Consider the following 16,981-nt stretch of genomic DNA (forward strand, 5'->3'; position numbering starts at 1 on the left):
GACCAAAAGACCCAAGACTTAAAATCTGTCGAAGCCACCGACAGACCGTGGATAGACCTACAGTCCGTCCTGGTCAACCATCGTTCGACGTCTGGGAGATGAAAGATGGGGGTCTGAACGACGGCCTGGACCACGAAACGTGGTCCCACCTACGGTCCGTAGGGTGGCACTTGCAACTTCTGGAATTCTGCATTTTGGTCTTCATAGCATACGGAGTGTTACAATCGGGGTCGGGTATGGAGTCGAATCTCGGGTCGGAGCAGTGTTAGATTTTCGAATCTCAAGTTGCATTTGGATGTTGATTCGGGAGCCAGGTTCAGGTCTCAGATTAGGGTGGGGGTTAGGTTTTAAGGCTGGTTGTCATGTTAGGTTTTGGGTCGGGGTCAGGTTTTAGGGTCGAGACGGGGTCTCGGGTCAAGTTTTAGGGTCGGGACGGGTCTCGGGTCAGGTTTTAAGGTCGGGTCGGAGTCGGGGGTTAGGTGTCAGGGTCAGATTATGTTACAAAAGTTGGATCTTGAGTCAGATGCAAGGGTCGGGAGTCTGGGTTGGGTCTCCAGTCGGGGTCGAATGTCGAGGTGAGGTTGTGTTTAGGATTAGGTGTCGGGATCATATTCATGTTCAAATGTTGGGTCTCTAGTGGGGTTTGGTCCTAGGTTGGGTCTTGGGATCGTGTCCTTATTCAAGTCATGCTCAAGGTTGGGTTCTAGTTCAAATGTCCGGCCTGTGTCGGGAGTAGGGGTCAGGTCTTGGATCAGGTGTCGCGGTCAAGTGTCAGATCAATTATCGCGTCGGGGTTGATTTTCAGGCAAAAAGCTATTTTTCTAAAAAGTGTTTTCTGGACGGGCAGGTGGAGGCAATGGTGTCTGACACCATAAAATACATAAAATAAAAAATTCCATGGAGGCACTGGTGTCTGACACCATTTGCATTAATTATTCATAAATGTTACTACTGTTTAAGCTTTTGTTTTGAATGAACAGAGATTTTTTAAAAAAAATGAAAACCTTGCTAACTCCAGTGACTTCATTATAGACCAAGATAAAAGCAGCCTAATTGAGCCAAGAAATTATCAGAACAGGAGAAAAAAATGGAATACGTGAACATTTGTCTAGGACTCTTATTCGCCTGTTTTTTGGTTCGTGGAGTATTGACTTCACTTAGAAGAAGCAAAAGAGTTGCACCAGGTCCATTCCCTTTGCCTATTATCGGTAATCTTCACTTGCTTGGTAATAAACCCCACATATCACTTGCTCAACTCACAAAACAATATGGTCCAATTATGCATCTGAAATTGGGGCAAATTTACACAGTCGTCATTTCTTCATCAATCTTGGCTAAAGAAGTAATGCAAAAGCAAGATTTGAGCTTTTCGGGCAGGTTTGTTCCTGACGGAGTCCATGCCTGTAATCACTCTAATTGCTCTGTTGTAATGTTACCTGTCAACAACTCACAGTGGAGGACGCTTCGTAAGGTTATGAACTCTCACATCTTCTCTGGCAACAAGATGGACGCTAATAAGCATCTCAGGACAAAAAAGATCCAGGAGTTGATTGATTATTGTCACAAAAGTGGGCAAAATTGTGAAGCAGTGGATATTGGCAGAGCAGCTTTTAGAACTTCCTTAAATTTGTTGTCCAACACTATTTTCTCTAAAGATTTGACTGATCCATTCTCTGATTCTGATAAGGAATTTAAGGAATTGGTGTGGAATATCATGGCTGAGGCTGGTAAACCCAATTTGGTGGATTTTTTCCCCTTTTTAAAAAAGATTGATCCACAAGGTATAAGGCGGCGCTTGACAAATCATTTTAGTAAGGTTCTTCAACTTATGAGTGGTTTGATTGACGAGCGGCTAAAGGAAAGGGAAATGGCAAATCGTGAAAATGTTGATGTGTTAGATGCCCTTCTCAGCATTAGCCCTGAAGAAATCGACAGGAATCATATCGAGCATCTGTATCTGGTTAATTATCTTTATCTTTAATATAGTAGTATTTTTTATGTTTTACTCTTAACAATAATTACTTTTTTCTCAAATTATTTTCCAAGATCTAATACTAAACATCAATTAATAAAGATAGTTTAACTTATTAGTAATATCAATTATTGTTTTCTTAGGCTAGAATGACGACTCTGGATTAGTATGAGAATATCTTGTTTAGGCTCACAAGTCACAGCCTAAGTTTGAGTAATTGAAAGCAACGTATGTTTTGGAATTTTTCACTTGATTTTATATGGCATCTACTTCATATGATCTTACACTAGTAAGTTTTGCAGGACTTGTTTGCAGCAGGGACAGATACGACATCAAATACATTGGAGTGGGCAATGGCAGAATTACTTAAGAATCCACATACTTTGGAGAAAGCACAAAAAGAACTTGCACAAGTAATTGGCAGAGGCAAACTAGTAGATGAAGCTGATGTTGCACAGTTACCTTACTTGCAATGCATCGTGAAAGAAGCATTACGATTACACCCACCAGTTTCTTTCTTAATTCCTCGCAAAGTGGAGGAAGATGTTGAGCTTTGCGGTTATACTATTCCAAAAGGCTCACAAGTTCTAGTGAACGTATGGGCTATTGGGCGCGACTCTGGTATATGGGAGAACCCTTTGGATTTTAAGCCAGAGAGGTTTTGGGAGTCAGAAATAGATCTTAGAGGTCGGGATTTTGAGCTGATTCCATTTGGTGCTGGTAGAAGAATTTGCCCTGGATTGCCTTTGGCTATCAGGATGATTCCAGTCGCGCTAGGTTCATTGATAAATACATTTAATTGGAAGCTACATGGTGGAATTGCACCAAATGATTTGGACATGGAGGAAAAATTTGGTATTACATTGGCGAAAGCTCAACCTCTTCTAGCAATCCCAACCCCAGTGTAGCTATAGGGATAGACTAATTAAGGTTTAAAGTTGAGCAAACTAGAGTTCTAAAGTGTTTCATTTTACCATCCAGCGTGACTAAGTTAATGGTGGAGGGAGGTGCTTAACTACTCGAGCAAGTCTCTCTTGTTGTTTGAATTTGGGTTGTCAATATGCTACGTTATTCTATTTGTAGAATCTATCTATGCTTGTGTATCTTTGAAGATAAGACCAACTCTCCGGGATGTAATAATTTCTTGGTGAAACTAATATATTTATTTCCTTGGCATTAGACCATGTTTATTTTTCCTTTTTGGCCCCTCTTCGTGATGTAATCTTAATTCCAGGTGGAATTAATGATGATAAATTAGGATTAATTTAGTTTATAATAAAGGAGAAATATAGATAAGATGATGTAGAACTCTCTATTGTCTATATTTGCATGAGGAAATTTCGTAAATAGGCACTATAATAAACTTAATTAGGCTCCTTAGCTATAGTTTGCATATTTAGGGGAAGTAATTATAGTTTAAGTTGTTATGGGTGACCTCATTATATAATTCGTGACGTTTGTATAATTCTCGTATGTTTGTATAATTTGTGTCGTCCGTATTGTATTAAATTGATTAGTATCAATTGATTTGTATAAATTATTTTCGATTGATTGGATCGATTGATAATTATAGTTTTGGTAGAATAAGTGTTTGTATAGATGAGCTATTTCAATCTGTGGTTGTATAAACGGAGTAGTAACAGTTGTTATACAAATTATATTATCCAAATTTCAAAATTCTACAAATATGATAAAACTCGAAATAACGAATTTATCCAAACACAAACATCTAAACTTTAAACAGTTATATAAATTATATTATACAAATTACATCAGACCAAAGTTATATAAATTATAATATACAAAATTCTGAAAACTAGACGTTTATACAATTGAAACTCGACTGACACGTTTATACAACTGAAACTTGGCGCGTAATTTTGCTTAGAAATTAGTGGCGAATGGTAATTAATTCAAATTGTAGCTATGTTAACTAATTAACTAGTACTTCCTCTGTCCCTAATTACTTGTCCACTTTTGATTTGTCATACCTATTAAGAAATTAATAATTGACATAGTGAGTTTACCAATTTACCCCTATTAAATATGAAGTGGATGAATTAAATATTTAATATTTTCAAAAAGTTCTATCTTTTTCAAAGTAATTAATTGAGGGTATAATAGGTAAAAAAAAATTATCCTTCCTTGATTTGTCAAAATGGACAAGTAATTAGGAATAACTACAAAATGAAATGTGGACAAGTAATTAGGGACAGAGGGAGTATATGTTTACAGTAATGCCAAACATGCTCTAAGTTTATTTTAATGGCTATTTGCAAGATTTCCTAAAAAAGATAAGGCAGTTGTTTTATATAAGAAAAAAAATTTAATAGAAACTTGATAAATCTAGAGTATTATGTTACATGAAAGATTCAATTGATTAACTATAAGAAACTTTAGTAAAAATACTTTAGAAGATCTATTTATATTTGACCATTAATAAATTCAAATCGTCCTCGCCCCGATCGAATAATTGTTTGGTGTTTTTATTAGAGCTGTCAATATGTACTAGCTCATCCCATCCAAGCTAACCCATACATGCTTTGACATTTTACGGGTCAGGGCAGGCTAGCCCATTTTTGGTGTGGGCCAAAAAACAGTCGGCCCAACCCACAAGTACGTGGGCTACAAGCTTGCCGGGCTAGTCCACTTTTTAAAAAGTTATATATTTTTTTATAATTATTAAATTAAATTATAAATTATAATTTAAAAATATTATCATAAATATCGACAAAACAATATTACATGGTGTTAATGTTACAACTTTTTAATCAAATTCACAAATAAAATTATCTTTATAATATTTATTAAGTTTTTTTTCAAGTAAAAGTATAAATATCTAAATAGAAATATTAACCTAATTGTTTTGCAATGATCACAATAAAACACAAAAAACATGACAATATTTCAACCATAAAAAAGTAAAAAATGAAGTACACGTGTTAATCCTCAATGAGATACACTCCACTTCTAAATAATAAAAAATCAATAAAACACATAGTACAATAGTTGGTGCATGTGTTCCTCCTCTAAAGTCTCGCTTCCTTATATTATAATATGCACGTCTGACAAATGCTATCACTAAATAATTATATATAGATTAATGTTAGTTAATGTATAGCATGAAAGAGTAAAACATGCAAATGTTATAATCTAACCTTATTTTCACAAAACGTGCGTCAAACTATTTTATATTATTCGTTGATTTCAAACAAATTGATGCCAGTTATATAAAATCATCGATGATCATTTTCTCCATTTAAATTCATCACACGTGAACTAATTTAATCTTCACACTCTTTTATGTCAATATATATGAGGAAACACGCAAATATTTATTTTTATTTATTGTAGAAAAGTCTTGTAATGTTGTATTTGAATTAGAACTCTCTCTTTATATATATTGAACACGACACACATAAGAGGTGCATGTCTTTATACTACTAGGACGTCAAGCTTATTGGAGAATTTTCGCATAGTGACTAAAAAATAACTTAATTATGCTTTATAACTAAAGTTTGATAATTACGATTCGTAGCTACATGTTAGAGGGAGGAGAGAGGCGAGCGAGATTGGGATAGGGAAGAGAGAGGCGGGCGAGAGATGACAGAGAGGCAAATTGTATATGTATATTTGTCGAATTGTATATGTATATCTGTCAAATAATTGTATATATGTAACTCGTATAAATATGTATTTGTATATCTGGTGAGCAAGATTGGGAGAGGGAGGAGAGAGGCGAGCGAGATTCGTAATATATGTTTGCTTAGCCGCGCAATTTTCCCTATCATTATGTAGCGGTATGTATCACAATCACTTCTACACAATATCACTTACAAATTTGGATACTTGTTGCATACTATTATATCATATCGTTTGAATTCATCTTTAGGTAATGACAAAAAGTCTCATTTTGTGTAACGATCAATTTGGTGAGGTCGTATTATTATGTTAATTATCTTGTCATTTTGTCTTTACTTATCATGTACTAATTATTTTATTTTTTATCCCGTGTTTTTATTGTAGCTCTATTTTGTACCCTACATTTCTTATAGATTTTCTATTCAAATTGTTGATGTGTGACATCATGTAACTATATGAGAGCGACACTACACCAAAAATGATCTTTAGAATCAATAAATTAATGGCAATACCTTAGTTGTTGCCAAATATGTCTTATCAGATTCATTTAACACTGTTTGTAAATGTCCCTAAAGTCTATAACTGGCATTTGATCTAACAACAATTAATTCAGGCCGGTAAAGTCTTTAACACTCTTTGTTAATGTACATATTTAATTTATTAGGACCGGATCAACAGGACCGGTTTTATCGGAACCGGTCCTCGTTACCGGAACTGGGTCTTACCGGAAATTTCCAAAGGTTCCGTCCGGTCCCTTAGTTACCAGATTGGAACCGGTTTGGACTGGACCAGAACCGGTTCTTACCGGATCATTGTGTACCGGTAATTTATTTTATTTTTTATTAACTTTAATTATTATATAATATTATATTATTAATTAATAAAATTATATTATTAAAAAACTTCAATTTAAAACTTTAAACTTTAAAGTTACTTTAAAGTTTCAATTGAATTTAAGTTTAAAATTGACTTTAAATTTTAAAGTTTATAACTTTATATTGAATTTAAAGTTTAAAATTGACTTTAAAGTTTAAAGTTTAAAGTTTATATTGAATTTAAAGTTTAAACCATAAAATTCAATTTTATATTAAAGTTTAAACTTTAAACTAATATTAAAATAGTTGAAAATTAAATTTCTAAAATGACTTGGATGAAATATAAGAGACTATTTTAAAAGAAAATCAAGGCGAATAGCCGTATATTTATTCAAATAAATAAATTGTACAACACAAATATTAGAAACAGACAAAGAGTACATAATCTAGGTATTGAATATTAATTATTGTACTAACAATTGAAACTCTTTTTAAAATCCTTTCGTAACTTTTGTATCATTTCAAAAGAAACATTTTTTGAAACTTGTATTTGTCGTTCTTCTTCCATTGCTTCCATACCATCATCACTATTATCACCAAATATTTCATCTATTTCGTCTTCTATTTGGCTATTTAATTGTGGTAGTCTAGTATTTCTTCTTTCGGCATTGACCCAATCTCGAAACAACATCGATATTTCCAAACTATCATTTGCTAATGAATATCGATGATCTTCAATCATAAATCTCGCCGCACTAAAGGCTTGCTCCGAAGCGACCGATGATGCTTGAATCGCTAGCACATCTCGAACAATCCTAGCAAGGGTCGGAAATTGATTTTCACGATTCTTCCACTATACTAATATTGGAGCTTGAAGTTGTCCTTCTTCATGTCTAATCTTTTCCCGTGTCTGATTGAAATATAAATCAAAATCATTATTAGTAGATGATTCAAGCTCAAGATAATCATCCATCCAATCATCCGTATCATCGCTTCTAGGTTTACAAGATGGAGGTTCAACTATTGGAATATTTTTTTCCATAGATTTATATGTATTATATAACTCTCTAGCTTTTATATATATGCTACTTTTACAATCTTCAACACTAGGAGTTTCATCATCTTTAATTTCTAAATTTGCATAAATCATTTCAACCATTCTTTCAACACCTTTTAATTTGTAATTTGGGTTGAAAGTAGTAGCAGTCAAATAGATTTGAGGATTATGGAAAAAATATTTTTTGAATTTTTCAATCATAAAAGCAAGGGAATCTTCAAATCGATCTTTTCCTTTATATTTTGCAAATTCAGATGAAATAGCACAAATATTTACTAAAACAGAAGAAATAGTTGGATAATATTGACCAGAAGCAACATTTGTTGCTTTATAAAAAACACTTAAAAATTCAATAAGTTCTTTTGTTTTTTCCCAATCTTCATAGCCAATTCTCAAATTCGGGTCCGCATTATGAGCATTAAAAACTAATTGTACCGGCTCTTGATAAATATAAGCAACTTGAAGCATTTCAAATAAAGAATTCCATCTAATGCATACTTCTTTTGGAACTTTTCTATATTCAAGTCCACATTTTTTACAATGATTTTTAAATTCTGTAATTCTAGCTTTTATTTTAGCTTTAAAAATCCAATTACAAGCAAGTCTAATTTTTTCACAAGAAATTCCAAATTGAGAAATACCATCTTTTACTATCAAATTATACACATGTGCGGCACACTTAATATGAAAAGAATCATTATCAATTGGACAAAGTCTACATTTTAAATAATCAATTGCTTTTAAATTATTAGAAGCATTATCTAAAGTGACACTCATTATTTTATCACATATTCCATAAAATTGTAAAATAGAGCCTATTTTTGTTGCTATATAAGCACCGGTTTTAGTTTCTTCAACATATTTATATCCTAATATTCGTTTTTGCATGTTCCATTCATGGTCAATCCAATGGACAGTAATTGTAAAATAATTATTACCATTAGGACTACGTCCCATATCAGAAGTAATAGATAATCTACCATAATAATAAACAAATAAACAACGAAGAAAATGACAATATTCTTTTTGATATTTAAAAAGATCACTTTTAATTGTACTTCTTGGAATACCTTCATAATCTGGGTTATACAATTCTCGAATATACTGAATAAAACCAGTATGTGAAGGAAATGAAAAAGGCAAACCACAAACAACAACCATTTTAGCTAATTCTCTACGATCTTTTTCTTTACTATATGTGCGGTGTGTGCTTCGGCTAGCCGGGTTAGTCATATTTAATACACTTTGAACCATATTAGAACCTCCAACTCCCATAGAATTTTCAGGTTGAGGTATTCCATTTCTATTAGCCCTTTCTATATCATCTAGACGAGCAAATTCTTTATTACACTTTCTCAAATGTGTTCTTAGTCGTCCCGTTCCCCCTTGTGTACCCGTAGTTACATGTTTCATGATCAATTTACATTTCGTGCAAGTAACAGTAGTTTTTTCCTCATTTTGTACCAAAAATTTCCATAATAAAGATCTTTTAACACGTACAACGGTCTTTGAAAAAGTAGGTAAAGAGGGGACTTCATCTTGTTCCGGTAATTCGGTAGCCGGACTAGTAGGGGTAGGGGTCTCATCATCTTCCTCATTTATTTCTACTTCCTCATCTAATTCTTCCTCAAAATTAGTAAAACATCTATTTAAAGTTTCATGATCTACTTCATTTTCGGAATTAAATTCAATAGGTCGTGAGTCTCGTGTAAAAGAAGTTTCATCAACATGAGTATAATCATTAGTATTAATTCTAAATCTAGGAGGTGGCAAATTTTTAGAATTAGAACTACTTCCTCCTCCCCTATTATTTTTTCTTTCCGACATTGGTCTTTTACCACTATATTTTTCAAAATTCATGTTCAAGTTTAAAATAATTAATATTATGAAAAACAAGCAAAGATAATATAACAAAAAAATAAAATAACTTAATTAATAAACAAATAAAAAATTAAAGTTGGAATGAATGTACCGAACGTCTACGTAAAAGTAGACGTATAACCAAAGCCGGAATTGAGAGATGCCAATTGAAGCTTCCGATTTACTTCAAATAAATCTCCGAAATTCGAACTCCAAGTCAATATCACAAAATAATAATTATGAATTTATGAGAGATTGAAAATTAAGAGATTTTATAAGATATTAATGAAATAGTTTGTGAATTTGTGATTTAAATGAAAAAATATGAGTATATTTATAGTGTTAAGGGGTAGAGAGGGGTGGGGGGCTGTTTGGAGCCGTTTTGGGCCCAGCCCAACGGCTCTATAACGTTCAAATTTAAAAAATAAAAAAATTAATTAATTAATTAAATTGACCGTTGAACCGGATCGGAACCGGTTCTTACCGGACCGGAACCGGTTCTTACCGAACCGGATCAACCGGATAAAAATCCGGGTTCCGTTTCGGTACCGGTTCCGGTACCTATAAGACCAATTCCTTACCGGTTCAATCGGTACCGGACTTACCGGTACGGGAACCGGACCGGATAAAAACCGGTCCAATTGCCAGCCTTAATTGTCGCTAAAAGATATTTTTGTTATAATACAATACAATCTATCGGAATGATGTATTCTTTAAATTAACACAATATGATACAATACAATACAATACAGTATAATACGATATATTATGAAATGATATGTAATAACCATCCAGACTGTAAGTCATTAGGATCAATCGTCTATAGATAATAATACAAAGTCCTCCTATATGTGGCTAGTATACAACTATGATTTAGGATTTCATTTCAACCAAAGGCAACTAAGTTTGGTATACCACGTGATACTCACCAAAAACTATAATTGTGCTTGAACTAAACTGTCTAAAGATAAGAACAATATTTTCCAATTCTCAGTTTTTCCTAAAACAAAGTATTGGATGGTTTTTTTTTCCATATACAAAATTAGCAAATTCAAACAGAGTTTAAGTACTACACGCTAGCTTGCAATGAAAAAGAAATTCTTACATAATTGAGTTACATACCCATACAGAGACATACATATTTTTAAATGAGATTAAAATCATTTTGTGATGTCAAATAATTAGTGAAGAACTAAAAGATAATAATAGATAATTCTCTTGTGATTTAAAGATGATAATACTACACTTGCCTCTTTTATTTTGATTTTTCTTTCGTAACATTTTTATTACCTATTTTATTAGTATAAGTAATTATACAATTTGGTAAACCTATCCCTTTCTGTATTAAACACTTGGAATTAATAACTTATTTAGAAAATTCCAAGGGCAACTATTACAATTACATTACTCAATATTAGAGGGAGAGACTCGTTCAAAATGAGAATGAACAACATATTTAGTACTATAATTTATAAATGAGATGTAAAAAGATAGCATGTACTCAACTTTACTTTTACCTTACGAAAAATAGAGAACATATTTACGATAGCCTCGACTCAACTAAAGCATTTCCAAGTTAGTAAGAAAAAAACAAAACAAACCGTGGTAGGTACTAAAGAGTAATTGTCGTACATAACTAATACTAGCTCACATTGATTTCTTTTTAAATTTTAAATTTTAATTTAATTTTCTTATATTTTATTAGAAAAAAGGTCACATATGTTAGTTACTTTAGATTTATTTTGTTGGATTTGTATAAATTTACTTCAAGCTTATTTTACTTGGTTTTGTATAAAAAATTTCTTTAGATTTAGGGATAAGGGTCTAAAAGATACTTCAACTTTGGTCGGATTTGCTGTTGCGATACTAAACTTTCATAAGGACCTATTACCTCCTTAGACTATTTAATACCGTATTTTTTACCCCTTGAACTATTTAATAGTGTATTTTAAAGGTATATATGTGCTCACGTGGACACATTATTATTTATAATTTTGCATTATTTTTTATTTCCACGTGGGCAAATATATATGTTTAAAATACGGTATTAAATAGACTAGGGAGGTAATAGGTCCTCATGAAAGTTTAGTATCGCAATAGCAAATCCGACCTAAGTTAGGGTATTTTTCAAACCCTTATCCCATAGATTTATAAATCTTTGCATATATGGGTCTCTCGTGTCACACCCCAAAACCGGATGTGATGGCACGTGTCCAAACCCCACCGGACACGTCAGCCTAACACCCAAAAACCCGACTATACGGAATTAATAAAACAAGAATAAGATAGAAAGATAAGCGGAAGTCTTTAAATAAACTCAACATAACCCCAGAATTGCTTGTCACATGTACAAACCTCTAATACGGAATCTGAATAAAATATACAAGTCTCATAGTAAAGTTCTAGAATAGAACAAAACAATAAATATAGATAACTTGAGGGCACGTCTGGAATGAACCGCTACCTCTCAAGTAAGTCTGGAAGCTCTAATCTGAAGATGAGTAATAAGGCGGATCTGATAGAGCTGTCAACCTACACAACTGTGTAGAAGCAAGGGTGAGTAGCAAAAGCAACAGGTACTCGCAAGTAACACTAAACTAAGCTAAACTAGCAGCTACAAACAACTCCTTTCAATCCCAACCGAACCACCGAAACTTCATTCTAACAGCGAACCAACAACCTATACTACACAATTCATAATCAACAGATATATCAAACAGTGTCTTAACATCAACCTCATATCCTCATGTAAGAGCAAATAGATCATATATCACATGAAGAGGGGCAAATAGGTAAAATCCACACACCACAGACAAAGATGAAGTCAAATGCGATGCAAATGCAATAATAATGTCATGTAGTCATGATGCATATCTGTCCTACGATACACATCTGTTGACGTAATCAGTCCGCGCTGAATACTCAAATCAGAACCCATGGGGGCCACACATGGACCATATATCACCGCCGGAACCAGATCCCATCGGCATCCAAATCGCTAGCCAGAGCTAGTCCATCTCATATATCTCTAGCCGGAGCTAGACTCAACTGTGTCTCATATCCATCCATCCTCATATCAGTGTCACAGAACTCATGCAACAGATAGTTCACACATGGGATGAATAATGAATATGCACATGTCATCAATCACAATCATATCACGATCACATCATAGTATTACACATTATTTGCCTCAATCACAACCATATCACGACCACATCATAGTATTACACATCGTCTGTCTCAATCACAACCATATCATGACCACATCATAGTATTACACATCATCTGTCTCAATCACAACCATATCACGACCACATCATAGTATTACACATCACCTGTCTGTATCAATCATAGCTTACTCATGCTCTTCTATCCCCTCAATATCGGTTATCACATGACTTATTCAACAAATTCAAGTCACATATAACACACTTAGCTCGTTTTATTCCCCATCTTTCATTTACAACAATTTCAATCAACAAATAAAACTCATCCTCAATCCCCATTACTCCCCAACACAATTAGGAAAGTAGTCATGTGTAGTCTAAGAGTTTAACAAAGTTTAGAAGTCACTTGCCTCAAAACACTTCAACTAGTAACTCAAATTTGAGTTTTACCCTTCCGAGCACGCTCCAAATCACCACAATCTATTCATAAATGGAATCCCACAATCAATACGAATCTAACAACACCAATATCGTGAAATTTGGAGAAAAAGGGTAAAATGGTCAAAAAATCTCATTTCGGAAAATATTTTCGAAATTTGGAAATTTTTAGTGAAAAATGTTCCCCAAGAAATTTAGAATCCAATAGTGAAAACCATTTCGAAAAAGGAGTTGAAATGAGTTCACAAACTCAAATTTTCTATTAAATTCGGATTAGGCAAAACCCCCCAAATTTTACAGTTGAAATCTCAAATTTTGATGTTAAAATCCATAAATAATCGATGAAAATCAAAGATCTAAGTTGGAAATAACTTACCCAATGAATTCCTTGCGAAAACCCACTTGAAATCACCTATTTTCGAGCTCTCAAAGTCTAAAAATGGAGAAATGGGTATTTTTCAAGTTGGGGGAAAATGGCTACTGGTTTTTGACTTAAAAAGGACTGTTATTGCAGCTGAAACACAACAATAACACCAAAGTTTAAGTCCTCGTTGGACCCTCGGGATTCGTTCGGAATCTCGTGCACACAAACTAAATATGTACCCCCACTAAATTCGACGTTCCGGACTCAATGGAACCGTCGGAATTTGAATTCGAGGACTCCTTGACCCGAAATTCAATAAGATGCCAAGAAACTAGTTTAACGCCAAAAAAATTCGAAACTCAAACGGAGCGTCTAAAAATTCAACCAAGACTCATTCTAAACTTAGAATCGCCTCCTGAAACCAACGGTACTCTCGGAATTTCAATCTGAGTCTCGGAACCTCATATGTTGACCAAAGTCAACTCTTTATCAAAATTTCACAACTTTAGCAACTTAGGACCTCAATTCTTCGTTTCAACTCCAAATTCGACTCCGTAACTTCACACAGACCCGTTTCGACATTCTAAAACTGCCGGAATCGACGGAAATCCGATCCGAGTCCCGAAACTCCAAATGACTCGAAAAAGCACCTTTTAACCAACTTTAACTCATAAAAAACTCAACTTCTCAAAAACTCAACTTTTTACCAACTTTTCCTCAAACCAACTTTACAACCACAAAACATGGGACACGGGGCAACTACCGAAAGGGCAAAATAGTCATTTCCACGAAAAATCACCAAAATGACCTTTCGGGTCATTATATCTCGTCTGCAACATCGAATTAATATTTACTTATAATGTATTCATTTTTCTTCAAATTTGTAGATTCTTGTCAGTATATGAGGTTCTCATCTCTTATATCGTTGTTATTATTTATTTTGCAGCAATAAAACTTTGTAATTAATTGTAATTTGATGAATTATAGTAGCTACTTATTGCATTATTTAATAGTTTTTATCATGATATCGTATTATGATATTCGGATAACATATTATCTAGTTCATTATAAAAGAGATAATTTGTATCAAACTTATTTGTATATATGAGGGAAAAAGGTTTGAAATATGTTTGAACTTTGACCGAAATTGTTGTTACGATACCGAACTTTGGAAAGGACCTTTTACTCCTCTGCACTATTTAATAGTGTATTTTAAAGGTATATATGTGTCCACGTGGACATCATAAATATTACATAATTATAAATAGTAATGTGTCCACATGGGTACATATATACCTTTAAAATACACTATTAAATAGTGCAGGGGTAAAAGGTCCTCCATAAAATTTGGTATCGTAACATCAACTTCGGCCAAAGTTGAAGTATTTTTCAGACTTTTTTTCCCTATATAAAATTAAGATTTGTGATAATTAATGATACAAAAAATGTGATTAATGAAGGTCTTATAACTTGGGATTAGCAAGTATGTTTAGTATGATTGGATATATGACTGTTTATGAGTACTAAATTATGTTTCATGTTTTTGTTTTCTAAAAGCGAAATTACATAGTAGAAGAGAGAGTTTCAAGTTTTTCAACATGTCAGTTTTTGGGTATTTAATAAAAGTTTGAGGGTATTAAAATCTTTACAAAGTTTTATTGAATAAAATTGCTTAGCAGAGTTGTCTTTTATGCTTTATCAATTGGACTCCATCAAGAGCTCTAAAAAAACCCCATCCTTTTATCATTTAATTACAAAGCATACCCCTATAATTTCATGGAAGCTGAAGATAGGATGGGTCCCATTAGTTTTTATAGAGTATTTTTAAATTTTTTTGGTGAATAGAAGCACACTATTTTTATGTATTGGGCATAAGTTAAATATTATTTTGTGTGTTAATTTTATTTATTCATTATTAAATGTCGTTGGGAGGCCAAAAATATATATTTTAAGAAAAATTGTATTTTTATTGAAAAATTAAATTTTTGACAAATCAGTAAAAGTACTTTTAAATGAAAGCAAAAGCAATTTCTGGAGTTGAGAAGAAGCTAAAATATTCATTTCTTAAAAAAAGGCGGAAGAGAAACAAGAAAATATTTTTCTCTATCACTAAAACATTTCTTTCATATATACATATTTATCAATATATCTCTTATTAATTAATAAGCATATCTCATAAGTTTAGTTAAATATCATTTAAGAATTTTATTTTTTATTTTTATATAATAAATTTTTTATTTATTTTACATTTATATATTATTATTTCATATTTTACGTATTATTTTGTAGAATTAGAAAAAAAGGTAATAACAATATTTTTGCAAGATTACAAAATAAAAAAATTAAACATTTTAGCCCTCCCAAAATAGGTATAATATTAATTGAAAATTTAAATATGTACATATGAGAGAGAGAAACACACCTAAATTATCATTCATAAATTTAAGAAACACCTCAAATTATGAAATGATGTGTCTTATACTATATTTATTAAAAAAAAAATTACCACGTGGAAAAAAAGCCACATGATGAATACTTATTTGTCTTGCTTTTAATAATCATATTACATAAATAGTACTACTAAGTATAAAGGAAAAAAATAATGAAAATCAAAACTGCATCTAAAAGCTTCAATAAAAAGATCGACACTTTACTCTAAAGGAATAAAAAGGAAAATTTTCCTCATTTTCTCTCCAACAAACTCCATGATAGCTTCTCAAATTCCTTCTTCAGAATGAACAACAGCCACCATCATTCCTACCCCCACCATGAATTGTTTTTCATGGGATATTTTTTTATTTATTTAAAAAGAGTGCAACACATATCATTATATATTATTTTACGTGTGTTTTTAAATTTATGAGTGATAGTTTAGGTGTGTTTTTTCACTCTCTCAATACTTTATGTGTGAAATTAAAAAAAACCCAGATAATTTAGGTGTGTTTTTGACACTTCATTCTTTTAATTTTTAACTTTTTGTCACGGTAGTATTTTTTTTTTCCAGGTGGCAATTATGTTTTTTTTAAATAAAGAGATGGTGTAATACATACACCATTTCATACTATTTGAGGTGTGTTTTTCAAATTTATGTGTACTTACACTCTCAATAATTTAGATATGAAACTTCAAAAAAAAAAAGTTTAAATGTGATTTAACACTATAGGAATATTATTATGTAGGGAAAAGGGTCAAAAATATCCCTCAACTTTGGTTTATTGTTTGACTTTACCCTCGCCGTTAAAATGAAGTTAATTTTACCCATCCCGTTACTAATTTCGCCAAATTTACCCCCCATTAGACGGAATTCCCAAAATTGACCCGAATTTAAAAAAAAAACCCTATTCCCTATTTTAACCCACTGACCCGACCTGGTTTTCTCTCTCGCCAGCCACCACTAGCCGGTGAACCCCTCTGAACGCCACCACGCCAAACGAATCCCCACACTCAGTATCCCAAAATCCAAAGTCTTTCTTCTCCGGCGGCAAACCTCGATAAACTCCGAGAAGGCGGATATCCATCACTCAATGACTGAGTTCTCCATTGCCGTCGTCATGTTCGTTTCCAGATATACTCAACGACGCTCTCTCAGAACCCTAACATCTCTATTTTCTCAATGTTCCTTACAGTATATTCCATCTCTTTTTTTTTTTCTCGTTCTAGTTT

The 16,981-nt window shown here is 32.7% G+C and overlaps 1 protein-coding gene across 1 annotated transcript; it reads left to right on the forward strand.

Moving 5' to 3' along the window:
• The first annotated feature begins 1,087 nt into the window (after positions 1–1,087).
• Positions 1,088–2,880, forward strand: LOC125840171 (geraniol 8-hydroxylase-like). The gene is made up of 2 exons (XM_049519134.1): positions 1,088–1,960; positions 2,275–2,880. Exons 1-2 carry the CDS (start codon positions 1,088–1,090, stop codon positions 2,878–2,880), a joined length of 1,479 nt encoding a protein of 492 aa, XP_049375091.1.
• Positions 2,881–16,981: the final 14,101 nt, after the last annotated feature.

This window comes from Solanum verrucosum, unplaced genomic scaffold (genome assembly GCF_900185275.1).
Source record: "Solanum verrucosum unplaced genomic scaffold, falcon-dt-bn FXZP01000180.1, whole genome shotgun sequence".
Taxonomy (NCBI): Eukaryota; Viridiplantae; Streptophyta; class Magnoliopsida; order Solanales; family Solanaceae; genus Solanum; species Solanum verrucosum.

Excerpts from the sequence above, each read along its gene's own strand:
- LOC125840171 (XM_049519134.1), top strand. The coding sequence starts at position 1,088 with ATGGAATACGTGAACATTTGTCTAGGACTCTTATTCGCCTGTTTTTTG. Across the intron at positions 1,961-2,274 it reads ATATCGAGCATCTGTATCTG|GACTTGTTTGCAGCAGGGAC; the intron begins GTTAATTATCTT and ends TAAGTTTTGCAG.